Source organism: Lathamus discolor, chromosome 5, assembly GCF_037157495.1.
Source record: "Lathamus discolor isolate bLatDis1 chromosome 5, bLatDis1.hap1, whole genome shotgun sequence".
NCBI lineage: Eukaryota > Metazoa > Chordata > Aves > Psittaciformes > Psittacidae > Lathamus > Lathamus discolor.
In genome coordinates this window covers 29,236,404-29,254,495 of record NC_088888.1, presented here as the reverse complement: position 1 = coordinate 29,254,495, position 18,092 = coordinate 29,236,404, and the positions used below count along the sequence as shown (strand labels likewise).

At 37.5% G+C, this 18,092-nt stretch overlaps 1 protein-coding gene across 1 annotated transcript in view; it reads left to right on the top strand.

Moving 5' to 3' along the window:
- WDR64 (WD repeat domain 64) overlaps positions 1-18,092 on the top strand; it is a 62,240-nt gene that overhangs the window by 38,641 nt on the left and 5,507 nt on the right. The window contains exons 12-24 of the mRNA XM_065679066.1: positions 2,025-2,173; positions 2,634-2,757; positions 4,025-4,194; positions 5,216-5,392; positions 6,284-6,414; positions 8,276-8,368; positions 10,079-10,172; positions 11,603-11,645; positions 12,912-13,027; positions 13,830-13,935; positions 15,628-15,689; positions 16,085-16,194; positions 16,986-17,171. Of these exons, the coding sequence (XP_065535138.1) occupies positions 2,025-2,173; positions 2,634-2,757; positions 4,025-4,194; positions 5,216-5,392; positions 6,284-6,414; positions 8,276-8,368; positions 10,079-10,172; positions 11,603-11,645; positions 12,912-13,027; positions 13,830-13,935; positions 15,628-15,689; positions 16,085-16,194; positions 16,986-17,171 (1,561 nt within the window). The remainder of the gene's footprint in view (positions 1-2,024; positions 2,174-2,633; positions 2,758-4,024; positions 4,195-5,215; positions 5,393-6,283; positions 6,415-8,275; positions 8,369-10,078; positions 10,173-11,602; positions 11,646-12,911; positions 13,028-13,829; positions 13,936-15,627; positions 15,690-16,084; positions 16,195-16,985; positions 17,172-18,092) is intronic.

Here is an 18,092-nt window from a genome sequence, read left to right as displayed (position 1 = left end):
TGAGATTTCCTTTATGATTACATACTGCTGAAGCTGAGTAAAGAAATAAAGTATATAAAATGTACAGAATACTGGGAGGTAAGGGTATTTGCACATTAAGACCATTTTAAAGTGTATCTTTCAATATAGAAATATGCATCAAAAATATGCAGCATGGGAATTAACAGCAGGAACAAAAGGAAATGAGAAAGGCTTTTCTGAAGGTAAGGTGAGGCTTCCTTAGAAAAAAACCCTACAGATATTTTCTGTAGCCTTGCCATTTCTTGAAAGCTACTAAGCCACTGATATTCCCCTAACTATTCATCTAGCACCTTCCTACCATTTGGAGATCAAAGCAGCAAAGTACAGTCTCCGTGGAGACCTCACAAGTGCATTCAAACACCTTATTTAATTCAGTAGCTACAGAAAGCCCCACAATCTCTGCTGTCAACAGATGTATTACCCAATTGGTCAGGAATACAATATTGTGGGAACTCAACTCACAGTTTCTGGGCTCTGTTTCCTGACTGTATAACAAGGAGCCTGGAACCTCCAAGGGACCAGAGCTTTACAGGCGTCACTAAGGATGTTAGCCTTCTGTGTCTAAGGCAGAGACTCTGGAAACTGGCAGGGTTTACCTTCCCCAGAGATGTAGCCACTGAAGAAAACCCAGCTTTGAACCTTTTCTGGGGCTGTCAAGGCCTGAGACATGCCAGACAAATAATTGTTTTTGGAGACAGCTTTTTCTGTCCTTGGATTAGGAACAAGGCACAAAGCTTGCAAAGCTTGTCAAATCTGAGGACATGAATGTGAGACTTTTTTTCTTTCTTTTTTTTCCTTTCAGTGATCTGGTAGTTTCTGCTGAATCCAATAAAGTTGTTTTAGAAGCCCAAATATATACACTGGACTAGTGCCCACAAATTGTTGTATCGATTTAGGCATTTGGTACTTATTGCAAATCTTAAGAAACTTCAGCTCTTACTTTAAAAATGCCAAGAATATTAATCAGTCAAGTTTTTAAAGATTATTTTAATTTCTAAAGTATAAAGGATACCATCTTTTCTTCAAATTTGTTAGTGAGATTTTCAAGGCTTAGAGATGTATAGATTTTGCATGGATAAATCTTTGACAAAAGGAGGTAACTTTGGCCTTAGAAACAATGACTGGAGCAGTACCCAAATATCAGAAAAAATCTAGTCCTGGATTCTGTTAATGATTCCATTAAAAGGTTAAGTGAATGTCTCTTGCCCCTGAAGAGGGCACGAGACTGAGGCTGTATATGGGCAAATGAATTCTCATTGCTATGTACCTAGATTTACAGAGATTTTCAGTTATTTGTTCACTAACACCCTTAAATCACGACTCACCTTCATGCTTCATTTAAATATTGCCATAGCTTTCCTTCTGTGCCTTTTTCCAAGCTGCTGGCCTCTGTGCCTGGACTTACACCAAGTATTAGGCAACTTGGTCCTTTGCTGCATACTCACTGCTGAGTGCTGCTCCTCTGCTGGTAGAACTGTAACTAGAAGTGCAAAAGGAAGCTGCACGTTTAGTCTGGCTTCTGAGCCTCCACTGTAAAAACCTTGTACTTTCTTTTGTCTTATTGTCCCCGCCTATATCTCTGTTTTTGCAATCCTTCTAATCTGAGAGCACTGTAAAATGTCTGGAAAACACCATTCATACCCACAGTGCTGTATGAAGGAAGGTACTGGAAAGACATCATCGTTGCCTACTGACATCTGAGACAGGGGGATTTATGACTCCTAATGACTTGGAGTCAGGGTATCAGTCCCATCAGAGGTGGGCAGGTGGTGGTTTAAGGCAGGTAAATACTTAGCCATTGTTCAGCATGCTTTGTGGGGGGCGCGTGTGAATGTTTTCTGGTTTAGAGAACACATATGCTCAAGAAACAGAAAATATTCCTTATTGTCTTCAGAAGAACTCAAATGAACCCTATGTTTTACATAAAATCTTTCTATATGCAGGGAAAGTAACTGCTACTATACTCAAAATGTATATATTCCCACACCTCTCACCCTGTGCAGGTTCAGATGTCATTGATATTTATCCCTTAACTCATATGATACAAGATACAAAATACGTGCCAAGGACACATAAGAAAAGCATCAATGTTTTAGTTTACAACCAGGCTTTTCACCAGATTCTCACTATCTGCTCAGAGTCAGTACTGAAGGTGAGTGTAAGTTGTCTCCATTTAAAATGAAAAATAAACGTCTCAGCTTTTTTTAATTACAAATAAGTTACTGGGCAATTAGGTGGTTACTCTTTATTATTCAAAGCCTCATTTTGTTATTTAGCATAGAAATTATAGTTGCATTCTTTCTAGTTAAATTTCTTTGCTTTTGCACTGTAAAAAATTATTTAACAAAAGTCCCTCTGACTTAACAAGGGTCTTTCTCATAGCACACTAAACAGTCTCCCCTTTCCAGAATGGCTTCTCTGGGGAGAGGAACATTTTCAGGGAAATTACATTAGTATGTCAGTAATAGAGCACAGCAGCATGCTATTGTAAAAGAGAACGTTTTTCACTGATATGAAAATTTTCTCTTGGAAGCATTAGTCGTTCACACTGGAACACATTGTGTGATGAGTTTTAGAGGATGTAGTAAAAATAACTAGTCTTATTTTTCCAGGTCTGGGACCTGGAAACAGGATATCAAGTATATCAGATGGAAGATGCGCATGGGCTGAATACTGAAGTGACCTGTGCAGCCATTGAAATACATGGGTTTTATTTCGTTACTGGAGCATGTGATGGTAAAGTAATTAAATAATTATCACATTTTTATTGCATTTATTTAAAATGACATATTACAAGAGGAGATGGAACATTTTGCCTTGATTCTTAGAGTGTCACGATACTGAATTTTGGCTTTCTTCCAAGGTGGGAAGGAACTCACAGATGTCTGTATGGGGAAAAAAGGGCATGTCTTGTTTGGGTTTTATCTGGTAGATAGTTCATAGAAGGGTAATTTTTGGCTGCTTGGGCTCTGGTACTTTGTTAGCTTATTGCTCACCAGAAGACTGTCTTCAAAGCTCTTGGTCTGAAAAGACGGTTCCTCATAGCACTTAGGACCTAGATCTGTAATGAAATGGCTGCAGACAGAGAACAGCAGGTTTTCAATTTTATAGTATCCAAGCACAATTTTACAGTGTCTGCAGACATTGAACACTAGAGTACATACGTCTACATGTTTCCTGAATTTTTCATGTGTTTTATTTAGGGTGCATCAAGTTTAGGTGATGTGACAAGACCTCTCCAATACACAAGTGCTACATTGAATTCTGCAGAAAACTTTAATAGTTTTGTAATCTGATAACATAACTGAATAATTCTTCTCACATTCAAATGTTCAAGAGTACACACCTGAAGCATTAAAATATGTTACATATATGAAAGCTGCATCACATAAAGAGATGACCTTTTCCACATGGTATACTGGGTAATGTTTCTTGCTTATACTTGAGAGAGAGACTGCACCCTTAAGATTATAAGAGCATGACAGAAGGTGAATTCTATCAAGTCATATAGAAGTGAAGTCATACGTAATAACTGCTTCACTTAAAATAATGCTGTAGCTCTTTCTCCCCACTAGCTCTGTGGGACAAGTCCAGCAACCAGGTGCCTCTGCTCCTTGTTGTAGCTGAGAACCTGAAGTATTCTGCCTGACAGCCCACACCCTACCAGCTCTCAAATGGTGTTAGTTCAGAAACAGAAGTAAGATAGGTAGCTGTCTTTTATCCTGGTCTGTAGCATAAAAAAGCCATGGGAAAAACAGGTGGAAACATGGTGGGCCTAGTGGTGAAGATGTTTTCTTGTAAGTTTTGTGTCCCTGAAGGTGCTTTACTAAGAAACACACACACTGTTATAGCTTTCAAAAGGCCAGTGACATAGCTCAGAACCTTCAATTGGATTTTCTTTTTACTTCTCCTTTCCCTGTTTGATCCAGTTCAAGTTTCTGACTTGAAGCACAGGTGCTGAAAAGTTCATTCCCTTTTGTATATCTTTCTCATCCACGTGTAGGAACAGTGAAAATCTGGGTGTTTGAAAGTGGCCAGGAAGTTAAAGCTTTGCCTTTGGCCCAGTGCAGCAAAGATGAGTGTCGTCTGCTGAAGATAGTTTATCTGAAGGCCAGTGAGAGCCAACATGCACTTCTTGCTTTGGAACAGAGTGGGAAGATGAAAATCATTCAGGTTTCTCAAATACACTTTTTTTTTTTTTCCCTAATTTCCTTTGGTAGCTCCTAAATTTTGAGGTAAAACAGGACTTCTTCATTAGTTAGTAGATACATTTTAGAAACTGTCAAGGAACAATTCACTTTCTGCATATTGTCAAATTAGCTTTCTGCCTTTCTGTCTAAGTATTAATATGTTCATTAGTTCATCCCTGGTTTTCAACATTCTGATGAAATTTGCATTTGCTTTTCTGTTTGTGATTGACATTTCAGTTGAAACATTAAGATAAAAGCTTTACAATAATGCTGCTGTTATTATAGACAGTATTTACCCTGGTTTAAAAGTTTCTAGTTCACCAGCAGCTGAGACCAGCTAGAACTGTTCCTGCAAATCCTGTTTATGCATTTAGCCCCACTGCACTGGTAAGAACTCTCCTTTTTAACAGTACTTCAGGCCTATGGCCATGCTCTCATGAGGAAGCTGTATCTTTTCCTGCTTCACGGCTGCCTTTCTGCCGTAGTGCACTCCTTGGGCAGTGGAAGACACAGCATCACCTCCTTGGGTTCTGAATACTTGTCCTTTGTAACATTACTGTCCCAGTCGGCAGCTGAGCCCTCAGACTCAGATATTGCTGACGTATCCCAGTCATTTGTATGCCATAGACTTGTGGCTTTTTCTTCTCACACAATTGGGACAACCACCAGTTTTGCTGGTATGGTAGATGTGAACTGAAGACCAGCAGTGTTAATAAAATAAGCAGCTATAACTGAAGAGACAACTTACTTTAAGAAGGTAGTTAAGCTGAATAAAATCAAAAGCTTTGAACTCCACAGCTTCTAATCTAACAGCAAGTAATTTAAAGTAAACTGGAATATTTCTGGCTGATGTGTCAAGTTTGCAGTGTAGGCATACACTAGGTGATACCTATAACAGTTTTTATAGTTTGACAAAGAAATAAGCTTTTGACACACACTGATAATTGCCTTATGAACAGAGAAATCCTTTCCTTCCTTTCTCATTGAGTCAGTTATTTTAATAGGGTAACTCAGTTGAAACATACCTGTACGTCACATGGGTGCTTCCTGAGGCAGTGTCATTTCCACGAAAGAATCCAGCTGTGTCTCTGTTACTGAACCCTGACACCTTACAAACACATGAATTTTTTCCGGATATTCAGCTTCTGTCTGACCCCAGTTCTCCAAAGAATGATACAGAGGTGAGAAACACTTCAAATTCCACATAATTTACAGAAGATTAGAAAGTAAAATGTTTCCTGTGCCCTCAAAGATTTAATGTTTAGTAATAGGATAAGAACCAAATAAGTATTCCAAATTATCAGTACACTGAAGATCTAAAATAAATCATGTAAGAAAGTGATTGTTTCCAAGGGCTGTATCTGCCTAGTAGTTCATTGCATGGTTTTTGCCATGATGAAGCAGCTGTTCTGAACATACACTTTACATTCCTGTAAAAAATAGTAAGTTCAGGTTCTTGTATAAAGTCTTCTAGAAATTCAATGTCATTCATTACTATAACTAGACTGACCATCAGGAATAGTGGCATATAAAGATCAAGCTGGGTGTTAGAGTGATTCCATTTTTTCTTATTGCTTTGGTAAAATGTCAAATCATGTTTCAGTTGTTGACCAATTTAACTTAGTCCATGAGACTTAAGTTTTGTTTTGTATAATTTCACTAACTTTGTAACAGATCTAGATGATGTTTAAGGAAAGGCCGTTATATTTCTGTTCAGTGACTTATTCCTTTAACCTGATTACCGTATCTCCATAGGTACCTACTTCTTATTACTTTTTAGTTCTTACAGCAGTTTTTACATGCTCTAATTGCAACTGTGCTGTAGGTAGCAGGTCATGTTAGCAAATGGAGGCTCCTGTCCTCTGCAGCAGGGAGTCTCCCAATACTATCACTCCCTGCTTTCTTCTGGTGCTTCTGTGTGGCTCAAATACAATAGCATTAGACTAGCATTCAACATGCAGTTGTTGCAGACACTGTCAATTTAGGCACCTTATTAAACTAACAGTTAAAACATTTTACTCTCTAGCGTCTACATTGCTTCTACTCAATTTTTTTTTCAATGTCCTTTGTAGACTTTTGTACCTTCTGTGGAAATCAAATGTTTTGCTGTTTTAAAAGTAGAAGGATGCAGTTTGATAGCGACAGGAAGTGCAAATGGTGCAATAATTCTGTGGGATTTTGAATCTGCCACTGTGAGATGCTTGTAAGTATTGTTTTCAAGGAGACATTTTGACCTCCAGTATTTCATACAAACTTTTCAAATGGCATACTGGAAATGCTAAGACACCCCGCTATAAAGGGTGATGGCCAAACAGGAGTTAAAGTAGCAAATTATGTGTGCCCCTCTCCCTCCCACTACAAAATACTTTGTTAGCTATTCCTGACATTGCAGGTAGGAGACATGGTCAAGAGACAGAGTCATCTGGGGAAGGGATGATGTAATTAAGAATAGTATTTTAACATAACTCAGCACTGCCACTGAGGAAACTCTATGTAAATCACTCTGTCATTGACTAGAGGCTGCTACTGAGCTGAAGAAACATCCTTATTTAGGAAGTCTCATGTCTGGAAGGACATCTAGAAATAATACTACTTCACATGATAATGGCAGATGTTCTACATTATCGTATCAGTATAATTGTCAATACCTAGATGACTACAAGTCAGGTTCAACAAGGGGAAATCTCAAGTAGATTTGGAGGTTTGGGAGTAAAATTCTTTCACAGAAAGTGACAAGATGTGAGCATACTGGTTCTAGATATTCTCATGCAGACTAAATTGCTACATGAGTGTCATGGTTTAAGCCCAGCCAGCAACCCAGAATCACACAGCCACTCACTCACTTGCCCCCACTCCCTCCCCCCACTCCTGGAGGGATGGGGAGGAGAATCAAAAGAATGTAACTCCCACGGGTTGAGATAAGAGCAGTCCAGTAACTACGGTATAACACAAATCACTGCTGCTACCACCAATAATAATAATGATAAAGGAAATAACAAGGGAAGAGAATACAACCGCTCACCACCCGCTGACTGATACCCAGCCTGACCTGAGCAGCGATCTAGCCCTTCCGGGTAACTGCCCCCAGTTTATATACTGGGCATGACGTGCTGTGGTATGGAATACCCCTTTGGCTAGTTCGGGTCAGGTGTCCTGTGTCTGCTTCCTCCCAGCTTCCCTTCCTCCCTGGCAGAACATGAGACTCGCAAAGTCCTTGGTCAGACTAAACATTACTGAGCAGCAACTACAAACATCGGTGTTTATCAGCATTATTTCCAGGCTGAAAGTCAAAACCAGAGCACTGCACCAGCTACTAAGAAGGAGAAAAATGACTGCTGCTGCTGAACCCAGGACAATGAGGAAAATGAAAAATTACAACATATCTGGTTAGACAGTGTGGAGCAGAATGGCAGTATTTCTGTGATGGTGGTGGAATACATGCCTTTTCATAGCATACAAAGTCAATATTTGCTTATCCTACCCCGTAGTTTCACAGCATCCTTCATATGTAAAATTGGTATGTTTGTGAGAAAGTGAGCTGAGTTTTTCTGTATCACAGGAAATAATGAAACTTAGTTCTGGCTCTGGCTCTTCTTTTGCTTTTGCCTCCTCGTTTATGAGGAAACAAATTAATGTGGATGCATGGAAGACAGGAAAGTCAATTTATAAGTAGAGTATTTTACCCAGGGTTCACATGACTGGTTTGAATGCCAGGAACAGGTACTTTTCTAACATTAACTTAGCAGTTAACTTCAACATAAGTTACTTTACTTTTCTCTTAGATACTAATTCTCAAGAAAATACTTGGCTGAACAAAATGTTCATCATTCCATCACATTCCTGGTTTTCCTGACACAGGCACATTTTGTGCCTATACTTCATTGATATTAATCCATCATAACTGATTAACAGAATCTGAAAAACTGTGTCTAAGACTTTTAGGTGACATGTTTTCTGGGAAATGACATATTTGATTTTTTAGATTACAAATAAAGCTTGCAACTTTTTCTGGGAACAATACGCAACCTCTCTGACATGTACTGTATGAACATCTTTATTTTCAGGTGTGAAATTAATGAAGACAGCCAGGCTTCAGTTCTTGAGGCATCTGGAGTCAATGCCATGTTATTCCTTGTACATAGTGCTTTCTCTTCCAGGTAACTGTGTGCGTTGTATCTACCCCCAGGACAGGTGCAGTCATTTGCTGTACACCCATGTAATATTTGTCCAAGACAGCTGATTTAAATTGAGATTTTCTTTGCATTTAATCAGTTCAAATAGTTAATTAGCTTTTCTAGCCTTAAACTTCTGTAATGCTTATCAATCATAAATATTATAAATTCTTTTTTTACCGCTTCACTAAGCTATCCTTTTGTCCTTTATCTGACCTCGTAACTCTCAATTCTGTTGAAGAATTCAACAGAAACCAGCTTTTTTCAGGTATCAGTTTTCCTGTGTACTGTACCTTCTTTGATTCTTATCTCTATGAGATAAATCTTTGTGGCTGCAGGCTTTTTCTTTATTTCAAAATAGGTACAATCCTCATGCTACTAGATACTCTGATCAAACAAAGGGAGAGGCAAGCTCATTGAAGTGTGCAGACTCAAGTTTCATCTTAAAACAAACTATAAGCTGGCATAGGGTTTCAGTGTTGGACAGGCAACAGAATTAGCCAAATATGCTCATTTTGAGAGAAAAGCATTGCACGTGTACATAACTTCAGAAGCCTGGCTTCCAATGGTTGTGCAAAGGCAACAGTAGGCAGAAGGGCTCAATATAGTTTAAATACTTAATGTGACTTTAAGGCCTTAAGCAATTAGGCAGCATTTTTGCTCTCCTGAACCATAAGAATGATTTATGGTCTTACGTTGCTTTAAAACCTTCAAGTAGCTTATGTATTCACTACATACCTAAATGTACAAGTGCCACTTAACTGAACATAAATTTGCCTTTTTTACATTATATTATTATATTTTACATTATAGCTTAATGATCAGTTTAGGAAATCCTAGCTAAATTAAAAATGTGATGATTACAATTCACGAATAGAAATATGTATAAATCAGGAAAAGTTATGATTATGCATAAGCAGGAGGATCCTACAATGACTTTGAATCATATAGGCTTAGGATGTTTTGTAAGTATTAGGAAGGTACCTGGATGAATTTGACTGTGATAATATACAGACACAAAATGTTCAAGAATGCTAGCAAGTTTCTGAAATCAAACATTGAAAAATTACAAAGCCATGGCCACCTGTCCAGATTTAAGTGGGAAACCCAGCTATACTCTTTCTATATGGGTTTTACATTATCTTTGTTGTTCAGATACAAAAAAAGAGCAGGTGTGAAATTGGTGTAAGTTATGTGGCAAGAGCCTCTCATTAGCACAGTCAGACCTTTTCTTGACTCAGAAACATAAACATTGAAGACCACATACAATTTTTTTCCTGAGTTTCTTCCACAGAATCCCATTTCTGAAGATTTTCTTAACAGATTGAAAATAACCTATAATTAATTGAAAAAAAAAAAAAAATTGCAGAACAAAGTGCTGGGTAAGATGAAAGGGAACAAGCCAGTGACATGCACTGAATTTTTCCTCTTCACTTCTTGAGGATGAACACCAGTGTTAATTTTGTTTTACTATGGATTTAATTTGCTCAAAACTCCTAACAGGAGAGGTTGGTTGTGTCATATGCAAATATTGCGTAGTTACTTGCATAAATTTCTAAAACACCACGAACCTTTAGTGTGATCAATTCAGGCACTATTTTATTGTGCTTTATTACACCGCATGATGTTGTTTTTCCAGACAGCAAACAGTTTCTTCAAGAATGTCAGTGATCTCTAATAATTTCTTTCACACAGGAAATACAGTTCCCTGTCCTCTACTGCCGTTACTGTGAGGAGTCATAATGATGGCACTCCACAGCAAAAGAGCAGTTCTTTTAGCCTACAAGAGGTAGGTATGATGGCTTCATGGGTTCAGTAGCTTTCAAAGCAAATTTCTGTTTTCATCTTAGTCTTGTTTTTAAAATCCTGTAGCTTACTAAATTCCCTCCATAAAGACATGCACACAACTAAGTATCAAGAACTTCAGGGAAACAAACTTTGTTCCCCTAAGCTGAATGAGGTGGGGAATTAAGAATACATTCTGTCATGCGGCTGGCTGAGTGATACGTGAAATAGCTGACTACCAAAGTTTTTGTCAGATGCTTATCAATAACAATGCTGACTTTCAAATTGTGAGAAAGAGCAGTACGCAAGTAGTGAGTACAGAAGAACTCAAAGGGGAAGGTAAAATAGAGAAATCATGAAGTACTTGAAAAAAATTGGAACTACATCTACATTACAGTAACACTTGCTTGGATGCATTCTTTCAAATGACAGTATGATTTTATGTTTTTTTAACTTACCATCAAGATGGTAGTGTTTCATTCTGTGTATTTTTACTAAGGGTAGCATTACGATTTTTGTGACACGTTTTGTCTTTTTACGCCAGAAGAACATGTCACGTCTGCACAGTAACAAATGGCAAGCAGGCAAAAAGAAAAAACCTCTGCTACCTCCCAGATTCTTTCCACAATGTTGTTTCAGCCGAGTATGGCACATTCATCGATCCCCAAGTAGGCACAGGCCTGACCGTCATCCGCAAACCAAAGTATAAAATATCTTGTGCTATTTAGTCATTAGAGCAACAAAATGGACAGCCATTTGCAGATCTTATAAAAGACCCCCAAAACCCCAACATATCAAGCCCTACAGATCAATAGGTAGGATGAGATTGAAGTGGCTTGTCCTCTTCTGAGGTACCACAATATCTCAAACACTGGTGGCTGCATAGTTTTTCCTGCCTTATTTGACTTGGTAATTTTTGAGACCAACACACTGTCAGCCTGGCGGATCCTCAAAAGCCTATGTATTAAGGCACAAATGAAGGACTCTCACAATTCTCATACTGAAGATGCAGATGTGAGTAAATGTTATTGCTAGTTATGTACTTTGCTCATCTTTGCTCAAGGTAGTGTCGAGACTATATGCATGTTCTGAATTAAACTCTCTAAGAAATGTAGGTTACATTCACATGACTCTAAATGATTGACTTTATATCCTAAGAAGTTAAAGCCATTCATCCAAATTTACCTTTAGCATGATCCTAAATACCAATTAATTTAATTTGTGATTTGTTCATCTCTGATTTTGATTCTCTTCAGATGAAATGTTTCTTATTTTCATGCAGTTCTGTCCCAGATTGAATGGAAACTGTGGAAATATTTAAATCCTTCAATTAAACAAAATAAATTCTTAAAATAATTTCAACTGGAGAACTGTTATGTAGTTACACCCACGTTCTGTTTTCTAATTCTGTTACATCTTATTCCTTGCTATTAGGAAAATGTAAAAAGTGATGAAATTAATACCGAAAAGACAACAGGTATGGAAACACTTTTCATTCTCTTTGTTGCTGGTCCATGCGTTTTGTCCAGATTACCACAGAAAATGAGTCTGTTGGTTTGAATGACAAACTGTATTTATAATAATTGGGATACCACTGGTATGTGGATGACACACCTCAACATCTTCTGCTCCCTCCTGATTTGCAGTTATTTCCCAAAAGCCAGGCCATGATGCAGGATATGCAAAGGCTTAATTGCTGCCTTTTCTAAGTAGATATGATGCTGAAAACCTTGCAGAATATGGGAATGTCATCTGTACACACTTGTCTGCCACATAAATATTTGAGCGATTAATCATTGCAATAGTATAGCAAAAGCCAACTTGACTCACATATGACTGAATGACCTCACAGACAAAATCTTCAAAAGCAGATGAAATTTTAGAAGGAAAAGTCTTCCTCTGATATATATCCTTAAAACAACAGGAAAAAAACAGAGAACCAAGTGCTTAAGAGTTAAAGCTGTGAAAAGGGAGTCATGAATTCGCAAGAAGCAAATCCTCTGGATTCTTCTGAATCCTTTGTTCAACCTCTGCTGTAAAGCAGACTTTCCCAATAACAAGAAATTTGATCATCTGAAATGTGGATTTAAGCTGAACTGATTTTCAAAGAAAACATGCTCTGAAACCAGAATATCCCTAAGCCTTGCAGCTGCCCAATGAAATAGGCACTCATTCCTGCATCTACTGAATATCCATTTCACTACGTGCCTTCATAAGGCATCCCCACCCCAGCTTCTTCAACACTAGGGAAGTCGTAGCAGGAACTCAAAAAAGATTCTCTGTAACCACCACCTTGCATTTAGCTAAAGTTTTGAACTGAAGACGTAAGTACAGAAATCTGTGATTCCAGAAGTAAGTGTCATTTAGTTATTAAACTTCATTGTTGAATTTACAGTAATCTCTAGAAGCCTCATGCATGCTGCAGATCCTGATGACCACTGTTGTACTTCTCCTCCACTCTCACTGGTGCTTGCAGTTTCTGTAAAATCTTGCTATGCTCTGAGTAAAGCTCCCCCACCACCACGAAGCAATAGCTCTGGATGATTTAGATAAGATCATGAAGATTGTTCTAATTTCTTTTCAGTTGTCTTTTATCGTATCTGTAATGTTTTCAGAGTACTGTCATCTTGATGATGGAGTTTGTTTTCAAATTTACATTTTTTCTAGTGTTATGTGATTTCTAAGCATTCAAAAGCAGCTCTAAAAATTGTTGAGAAAATGTATGATCATTTGTGTTCCAAAGCAGAAGACACAACTAGTTGCAAGAGTATGCAGTATGTACCCAAAGCTGAAGCAGGACACTCACCCATACTGGCTTCTGCTCATGAAAATGGCTGTATCTGCCTATGGAGTATTCAGGTAGCTATCTGAATGTCTTTGGAATGGGACTGGACTATTGAGAAGGGAATTCTACTAATCTTTGAAAACACGAAAATGTGCTTTTTAACTATCAATTGCAGCAGCAGATATTTTCTTGATTTTTTTTCTTAACAGTTCCTTCCACAAATACAAATTAGTTGAAGAAACATTATTTGAAATAATTTTAACAAAAACTGACTGTAATATTATGTCAAAGTCTGAAAGTTGACTCTTCACCCAAACCAGTTATATTCTAAGAAAGGATACTAGTCAAGGCAGAGTATCCTGCTGTCAGAAGATGAGAAATATGTCTGGAACTTTGCACAAGCCAGCTAGCAGCTAGCACTAGTAAGGTTACAAACAGGGAGAGAATAGTACTAACACATAGAATCTACAGCTATAATTAGCTTTTAAAGCCAGTCATGCAACAGAAATTCAATGGCTTAGTTATCACTTCTAATCCATAAGACACAATTCCATAAAATATGTGATCACAATGTTACTCTAAACAAGAGATAAAAAGTAAATACTGTAAAAAGGGGGAGTACCATGGTATGATCACCAAACAGTAAAATAGCTGTAGAAGCTATGTAGAAGAGACAGCAATCCAGAATACACCCCAGCTATCCTGGTCATTCAGTAGATTAGATAACTACTTTTTTAGTATCTTTCTGAATAGATATTAGCTGAGTAATGCTGAATAGATCAAATTGATGGAACTCAACTCCTGATGCATTGATTTTGGTTTTTTTTTTAATGTATATATTTTAAAGAGAAATATGTGTGTGTTTATTTATTTTAGGGAAACTTGGTGAAAGAACTTTTGCCATTTTCAAAACATCCTTCAGTTCCTCTGACAGCACTATGTACAGACATCTCCACTAAAATACTTTTGGCAGGCAGTAAGGGTGAGTAAACATGATAGTCATTCTGTTCAGGACAGTCTGTAGGACCACAAAATATCATGCTGTAAATGTGCCAGAAATGTGGAAATGAATGTCCAAATGCTTCCAGACTTTCTCCATCAAAGCTATGATTAAATAATTGAAAAAGGTATTTTCTAGCATGAAAGGATGGTAGATTAAAGCTTAGTGTTAGCAGCATTATCAGCAGAAATGTTTTTATAAAGAACATAACAATTTTCTTTATTCACATGCCCTGCATATACCTTCTACTTTCCATCTGAATTATTGTGTTAATACCAAGGGCAAAGATTGCTGCTAAAAAAAGGCAAAATTTTCACATCCATAGTAATAAAACTAAATAAGAAACTGCAGCTGTGGCTGTACCAAGAGCCATGATTTGGACACTGATGTGGAGTGTACAGTAATGGCTTCAGCAGCATGCTGCTGTATAAGGAAAGAAAGCACTTGTGGTTTGTGCTAACAGCTCTTTGTTAGACTTAATTTCACGCGAAATCTGGCTTTCATTTGGCAGAAAGTCATCTGCTGTCTGATCCTCCTCCAAACCTTTAGAATCACCCTGGAAATTTTCCTCTTCTGCATCTGTCAAATGAGATTTTTATCCTTTAACGTATCAGTTTTCTTCTAAAATTACTATTAGAACTGTTTCCTGCCAGCTTCCTGCTCTTATGCTATCAGAGGTTGGATGGAGAAAGTTTTTTTCTCATTTTCTCCATTTGTTGCAAAACTGAGCAGTACCTTGACACTGGTGCTGAAAACGCTGTTTCCATTCCCCATCGAGTCAAATCAGTAAATGAGTTCAGGAAGGCAGCATGCACTGAACAGGATTTTAATTAGTTGTGAAAAGGTATCTACACTATTACCTATTCATCTGATACCCTCCCATTGTCCTTTTGTATTTGTGCCACTATGTATTTGCTTTTCATGCTTTCCACGTCCTTCTCTTCCATCTGCAGTGCTTACTACCAACTTTTTGTTCCCATTATAGATTTTTCCTTGTTAGGAAAATGTCAACTTATCTGTCAGCCTCCTTTCTTGCCTGAAAACATACAGTCCTAGAAACCAGACATGACCAGTAAGAAAGTTGGAATTAAACAAAAGATTTTTCTGTGTAGTAGCAGGAACAAGATATAAGAGGCAACTTCATTAGGAAAGAGAGAGCCTAGGCAGTAAACTGAGCAGTTGCGGGTCATAAGGAAAATGGTTCTTTGATTCTAGCTTCACATGAGCACACCAAAAGGTTGTCAAATATCAAGCTTTCATTATGTCTGCAATTAATCAACTTCATCTATTTCACCAGGATTGTAATACAGTTTAAATCCTAGGAAGCTCTCGTACCTAGTTCGTACAATAGAAAACTGTCTTGGCAAGACGACTTATTTTTTACTCATGTAATTTAAAGACAAATCTTTAAATTCTTTCCATTTCAAACCTATCCATTTAATGATACCTTGTTCATAAACAGTATATATGTATGTTTTGCATATCAGTGAATAGCCCATAGTTTTCTACCCTGTGCTTGACAATAAGATAGTGACCTTCACCTTAAAATAACATTCACTGACCTGTAATCTCTGCTTTATTCAGCCCAATGTTTACAAGAGCATATGGTAGCAGCAAGTGAATGTGCAGCACTAATGAAATTTACTAATGTTTTGATTTTTGTTTTTTAAACAGAGGGACACATTATGCGCTGGTGCATTGCATCATTCTTAGAAGATCCACGAAAAGATAAAAATGTAAGCAAATATCTGCCAGCTTTTCTTAACTTGAACAGTGTACCAAGGTATGACAAGCAGAAAAACGGATTCAGATCATTATGGGGAATAAAAATGTTTCCTACACATAAAGGTCATGTCTTTTGCTTGAAATAATAACTTGATGTTGTGAAAAGCAAGAAAAACCTAAGTAAAATGCTGTTAACATTATTCCATTGTGTTCAAAGAGGCTACGTTAAGAGTGAATTTATCCATGTCCTCTGAGTGGTGTTTCTACCATATGCCATTCACAGATTGTTTCATGGAGGGATTCCTTTCTCACCTCTGAATTTTCACAAAACCATGCTGATAAATCCACTAAGCTACCAACCTTACAGAACTGCCTGAAATGTGGTTATGTTGCTTTTTTCCCTCAGCAAATAAAGGAGGAGGCCTGCTGGAGGGCACACGCTACTGAAGTGATTGATTTATTTCATGAAGAGGAGAAAAATGTGGTAGTAACAGCATCTATTGATGGTTCAGTCAGGTACTGCTTCTTATGACTATGGCTAAATAGTAGAACTGTCTCCAGAGTTCCTCTTCTTGCTGGACTTCTATATAGGCAAGAACTGAAATAAATACAACATTGGATGCATTTTCTGTTCTGCACCTGAAAGAACTAATATTTTAGGGTAAATCTTCAGGTTTCTTAGGAAGTCAGACCTTTTGCAGACTGTGGTTTTCTTCCAACAAGGTGACCTTGAATGCATAGTTAATGGCTCCATCATTTTAGAAATGGCCACCTGTTCTAATCCTATTTTAGCTTTCAATACTTGTTAAATTGACGTGGGTCCCAAGCACTGCGTCTACCCAATGCTTATGTAATTAATCCATTGCAGCCTGAAATGCTTTATAGATAGCGGTAATTCCTTCTCTGCTAACAAGTACATATGAAGGGTTTTTTTGGGGGTATTTGGGGTAACTAATGAGGAAATTTTGTGTACATCCTGCTTTGGTGGCAGGAACTTACTGTAGGAGCAACTCAGGATACTGCTGCCTTTACTCAGTTTTGTAATTATAAAGATGAACTGTTTGTTTTCTGATTTTCACAACATCCTTCTCAGATATTTTTACTCTCAAGTTACTTACATTATAAACAGTGAACTTCAATCACATTCCATTTTTTTTTTTTTTTTTATTTATGACTAGCACACTGAACTCTAGAACAGTGCTTCAGAACTTAATAATGTAGACCGGTATTTTCCCACTTTTGTGCCACTTCTAAGAGTATCCTTTTTTTCTTTCTGTCCTCTGGCACTGCTTCTGCTATGTCTGTAGGCTCTGGAATGCAACGAATGGATACTATCATGGTTACTATGGACAACCCAGAAAGTTTGAATTTTCAGACACTACTCGGTTGATTTTGCCTTGTGATGTTAATACCTTTCCTATTATAATTAAAGAAGAAAGCAAGTATATGGAAGAGGAGGAGCCTGAATATCCGATCGTTCTGGACAGGGACAAGTAAGATCTCATACATTTACATACACATAGGACTGAGCAAACAGTTCTGAAAATATATGTAAAAAGCATCTTTCACCTGAAGGTCAGAAAGAATTATTAGTTTTTCCTATGAGTTATTTAGAAAAGTCTTGTATAAATGTTTCTACACAGCATGGATAGATCTCTGAATTGTTATGACTAGGTGACAGCCAGGATTAAGTGATGCACAGGATTTTAATTCAGTAATAGTGATAGCTAGATAATTGTCTCATATTTTAGTCTAATTAGAGTCTGTATGTTATATACACTGGTCAGGTTAGCAGCCTGTTTTTTTTCCAGTTCCACAAGCCAATATACTTTTGGGATTCCAGAAAATTTATTTTAAAATCTTAATGTGAATAGTTTTAACTCAAAACCAAATCCTTCTGTAAAAATAAGCCAAATTTAATCTTTCAGTTTAAAAAATAGTCTTCTTAAATTTGATGGGATGTTATGGATACATTCACATACCTCTGATCATAGCATTCTGACACTTGCATAAATGTTGTGTGTTCAATAGCAGTGCTGGACCTCTCTCCTTCTAGATAGAGTTCTCAAGGGATTTAGGTTAGTTACAAGTCAAGCCAGAGTACTTCTCGCTTAAGTCATATTCCTGGAGCTCCCTGGTTCATTAATTAGTGGATTGACCAAACTAACATAAATATTGAAGCTGAAATCTTCAGAGGCAATGAGCATAGTACCATTAATAACAAAGCAGTCCAAATCTGGGAAAAATTACTCCCAGACTTAAAAGTCATGCCTTCTTTAGTGGTAAAGCTTCATATACCCAGTCAATTCTTATGCTGCTGTCCTGGTTTCAGCTGGGATAGAGTTAATTCGCTTCCTAGTAGCTGGTACAGACCTGTGTTTTGGACTTAGTCTGAGGATAATGCTGATAACACA